Raw genomic sequence first — 4,989 nt, 5'->3', positions numbered from 1 at the left:
GAGCGACGTGTTTTCTTGAAGCAGCCGGCAGAGCTCTCGGTGAAGCGTGCAGACGAGCGCGGCTGCCTTCCTTTGTGAAGATACTGGCTTAGATTGACTTCTCAGGAAGTGATTTCAAGCGGTTTTCAGAGCTCGGCTTCAGCTGCTAATATTTAAAACAGAAAACTCCATTTTAACAAAGTCCTCTTGTCTTGCATTTTCCAGCACTATTAGGGCTGCGTTGTTGCCATATGCTGAAGAGTATTGGTCAAAAGACTTGTAAATTGGTCAAAAGACTCTGTATTTTTGTGCAACTCTGCAGTGATTGATGACATTTACACATATTAAACACGTGTTATATGCGCATGTTTATCGGGCTCATTTAGGGAGTTAAACTTGGCATAATGAATAATAACTCATATATAGTAAATAATATTGAAAGTATAGCCAGGCCATGAGAATGAGAGACATTTTATCCATAGACTCCGGTTCCAGGTTTCCTTTAAATGACGTTATTGTAATTTGTATTATCTATCCCCGGCCTATCAGCCAGCGGCCCGGCTGCACGCACACCCGGCACGCTTCTACATTTATCATCTCGAGCTTCATATCTCCTCCAACAAGATGTCCGGATGCCACGACCATGTGTCTAATCAAGCAGAGACACGCAGAGCTTTGATTTCCTGCCCTCCGCGCACTGACACTGCATGGCTGATTTGCAAAACGACAAGTGTAAAAAAAAAAAAAAGTACCTGAGGATCACAAAGAGTTCCTCAACCGGGCTTTTTTTTTTTTTTTTGCTTGGGTGTGACATGGTGAGAAATGATGTGATTTTTACGCAGCATTCTTTTTCAGCATGAGGAAAATGCTGGGGAGAGAGAAATCAAAGTTGTATTTAAATCCCCAGCGCCTCCATCGCGGCGCTCCCGTTCAAACGGGTGAGCAGGAAGAAAGAAACGGGGCCATTCTTCTGCGTAATGACGCTGACCGGAGGCTGCAGGGGTGGTGCGCAAACGGAAAACAAGTCGACTTGTGTTATTCAGGTGGGCTTCATTCTTCCGAGGAATGTGAAACTGCCACCTCGGGCGTGTGGACGCAGACTGGCTGTCACATAATAACAACCCACGGCCCCCAAATCACCTGCGGACAAACGGGCATAAAATCCAAAGGTATTCAGCGCAATCGGAGCTAATCTGCGTTTATAAATTGGTTGCACGGGTATAAAAATAATCCATTCCTTAAAGTGGTCTGTGCTACATTGTGGTCTGTTTTCTTCTTTTAGGCGCCCCAGGGTGCACCTCGGTGTTTACTCAGATAAGGTGAGGCGTTGCGTTGATCCCGGCTGGAACACGGCGCCATAGGGACGCTAACAGTGGTTAGATAAAGTAACGAGTTTTAATAAAGCACACGTGATATAATATCTTCCTCTTCACATTCAACCCCCCCCCGTGGCTTGTTTTGTCTTTGTTTGTTTGTTTGTCTGTTTTGAGGCGCTGCAGGCTGCAGACACCTGTCCGCCCCACACCTGTCACGGCCCGTGCGCATGCTCCGGAGCCACTTTGAGATCTCTTAAAGGACTTGGTGTCACAACTGTCCATATCAGAGGAGATCTAACCTTTGCAGAGGGAACAGACTCCTCTCAGTTTCCACAGCCGCTGCGGAGCTTGTCTGTCACCTCAGAGATGCCTCGTTCCTTCATGGTGAAGAGCAAGAGGGCGCACAGTTACCACCAGCACCGCACTTTGGAGGACGATTACAGTCGGCTGGACACCATTCTGGCGCACATATGCTCAGGTAAAATAGCTACTTTGTTTTTTAATGCCTCTTTTTGAAGCCGTTCAAAATGTTTAACATTTAAATACAATAGTGATGTAATATAATAGTTTACGTTATGACCCTTTCCGTATTTCCTATATTCCAACGGCGCTGTTGTATATAGTTTATGCAAGTTTATGCAAGTAACACGGCTGTATAAATTCAATTAGATTTATTTTTTTGCAAAACAGAAACGGAAGTGGACTGCTGATCTAATCTAATCCATCTAATTTTTATCTAAAGCCCAAATAACATCGTGAAAAACAGGATGCGATGCCTTTTAAAATAAGCATTGTTGCTATTTGTATTTTGCATAAGAGCAATAGGAATTTGTGTTACCAACCGAAACGTTTTTGAACATTTTGCGCAGTGTTGTTATTGCCCCCCTTCACATTATGTGAAGATTAAGTTGGTTTGCTCGGACTGTTGGATGAAAAGTGAAGATTTGCTCACGTCCTTCCCGTTCAGAAGCCGACAGGCTGCCACAGGACGGCGAGCCGCCGGTGGACCCGTTCAGCCTCTCCCCGGACCTCCGCGACCCGGCGGAGTTCTCCCCGAAGTCCCCGCTGAGCTGCGCGGACAGTCTGTGCGGTCGCTCCTCGGATTATGAGGATTTCTGGAGCCCGCCGTCCCCCTCCGCATCACCTGGTACGAACATCAGACCCGAAAATAAACCCGCTCTCAACTCTGTCGAATTTTATTTTCAGTGGCAATTTAGCGCCACGACACCGTTTTTGCCTTGAACGATCAAGGAAGTTTAAAGGACGTTTTTGTGGATGTGAGAACACTAAAATAACAATATTCCAAAGTTAGCCCTTCAATGTTGAGCAGAGAAAAAAGTGATTTGTGTTGTGCTGCTGCTCTCGTTGAGCTCGTTGAGATTAACGGGCCTTACCTGGCAAAATAAAGGATAAATAAATCGATTAATTAAAACGCAGTAATACTTTCTAAAGTCCTGGACTGCCCCATAATCAGCGAATTCCCTAAGAGAACATTGCATGACTCCTTGGGTCCCAAAGGGGCCCCCGAAAACGCCCCGCAAACGCCATGTCAGTGGTTTCATTAAAATTTCATCCGTTTTTTCCCCTCCAGTTGATTCCGAGAAGTCCATGTCCCCTCTGGTGGACGAGACCCAGCCTTTCACCGTCCCCTTCCGCCCGTATGAGTGGAGCAGCTACCCGGGGGTCGCGCTGAGGCCCCCGCTGCTGCACCAAAGCCTCCGTCCGGCGTCCGGAGGGCCGCCAGCGGTGAACTTCTACGTCGACAGGAGCCGCTCGTCCCTTTACGCGGAGCGGACTGTGCGCGAGGATCCGTACGGGGATTATGGGATACACACCGCTGCCCTGATCTTCCCCGACAGAGGCCTGAGTGCGAAAGCCCACAGCGTGCGGGCCCAGTCCGAGCTGCTGTGTCCCAGCCTGATGCTCAACACCGCTTACAAATGCGTAAAGTGCACGAAGGTAAGAATCAGCCCGTGGAATAAAGGCTACGATCATCTAAGATTTGATGTGGTTGTGACGGCGGCTGCAAAATAGAATCACCCCGAGGTCAGGTGGACGCATTTATGGAGCAAAGGATCGAAGTCAAATCAAACAATTTGTCCACCAGGTGTTTTCGACGCCGCACGGTTTGGAGGTGCACGTCCGCAGATCGCACAGCGGCACCAGGCCGTTTGCGTGCGAAATCTGCGGCAAAACCTTCGGCCACGCGGTCAGCCTGGAGCAGCACAAAGCCGTGCACTCTCAGGTACCCGCGCACGCTCCAGATGATGCAGATCGCGCTCCCGTTTCGCCGTTATTCACTAAGGCGCCGGTTTCCGTCCGTTTCAAGGAAAGAAGCTTCGACTGCAAAATCTGCGGCAAAAGTTTTAAGAGGTCGTCCACGCTGTCCACGCACCTGCTCATCCACTCCGACACGAGGCCCTATCCGTGCCAGTACTGCGGGAAGAGGTTCCACCAGAAGTCCGACATGAAGAAACACACTTTCATCCACACAGGCGAGTGCAGGGATTTATCTGTATTCTGTGCGTAAAAGCCCCACTTATTTATAGCTTTGGCAAAAAAAAAACCCCAAAACAATCAGAAGACAAATAAAACCTTCTCTCTTTTTTTAATTTAGGTGAGAAACCACACAAATGCCAAGTGTGCGGGAAGGCGTTCAGCCAGAGCTCCAACCTCATCACACACAGCAGGAAACACACCGGATACAAACCGTTCGCCTGCGACCTCTGCGGCAAAGGTTTCCAGAGGAAGGTGGACCTGAGGAGGCACAAAGAGACGCAACACGGCCTGAAATGAAACGCAATTTCATTTCTTCTTAAGCCATCTGCCTCGGCAGAGGACATTTCTTGGAACAAGAGTCACTTTTATTCCTGTTCAGCGCGCGTGTGCTGTACAGGGAGCTCATTATTAATTTATTTAAATAAAAATGGGGGGAAAAAACTATCGAGGAGAATTCTTCTGGTCATTTAATTTGGCCACACTAATTATGGCACGTCTAAAATCCCGCAGGACTGTGCGCGCACGACGTGAGCAAGCGCGTCCGGCCTCGGTGGGAATTCAACTTCCAACATTTACACATCTTAAATAACCGGATCGACGGGAAACAGAGATGAAAATCAGCGTTTTGTTTTCAGTGTAAAGTCCTGCTGGCAAAACAGCCTCAGAGAGTGATTTGATCAATGGAGATAACACTTCATTTTATCTTATTTTATTTATTTGGCGCGTTTTATTTGCGATTTCGTTTTGATTTTAATTTTGAAGCAAATTTTGTGCTTTTTAAGAGGAATGAATTTTTTTAAAAAACAGCAAGACGGTGTGAGCGAATTTACACATGACAGAAGTTTTTATACGGATGACGAAAAATATCCGAGAACTAAATGAAATTAGTTACTTTAATTAAGGCGACAAAACGTGTGTTGTCTGCGCAAACTGCGACGTTCCCTAACTCTAACGTGGTTAAAAATATCCTTTGCAAAATCCAAGCATATTGATTTCCAATGTTCGGGTTGATTTCTGGGGGGAAGCACGTTGCTGCTGTGACTGTGATTGTGGCTGTGATGGTTGTGTTTGTTTTGAACACTTCGGACGTGTGTTTCAATCATAAACAGTCGATTTAACCGTAAAGCGGACGCCTTTACGCCCACGGCTGTTATTGGGTCAACAAAGAAGCCTTCATATGTTTAAAAGTGAAGAT

General features: G+C 47.0%; 1 protein-coding gene across 1 annotated transcript; it reads left to right on the top strand.

Annotated features, from left to right (window-relative positions):
• Nucleotides 1–809: 809 nt before the first annotated feature.
• On the top strand, nucleotides 810–4,919 carry gfi1ab (growth factor independent 1A transcription repressor b). Its single transcript, XM_029827787.1, has 7 exons — nucleotides 810–1,148; nucleotides 1,262–1,773; nucleotides 2,263–2,442; nucleotides 2,887–3,254; nucleotides 3,403–3,540; nucleotides 3,625–3,790; nucleotides 3,913–4,919. Exons 2-7 carry the CDS (start codon nucleotides 1,662–1,664, stop codon nucleotides 4,089–4,091), a joined length of 1,143 nt encoding a protein of 380 aa, XP_029683647.1. The 5' UTR covers nucleotides 810–1,148; nucleotides 1,262–1,661; the 3' UTR covers nucleotides 4,092–4,919.
• The last annotated feature ends 70 nt before the right edge of the window (nucleotides 4,920–4,989 follow it).

This window comes from Takifugu rubripes, chromosome 20 (assembly GCF_901000725.2).
Source record: "Takifugu rubripes chromosome 20, fTakRub1.2, whole genome shotgun sequence".
Classification (NCBI taxonomy): Eukaryota; Metazoa; Chordata; class Actinopteri; order Tetraodontiformes; family Tetraodontidae; genus Takifugu; species Takifugu rubripes.
Note: the sequence above shows the minus strand (reverse complement) of the source record. Positions and strands in the feature narration are given on the sequence as shown.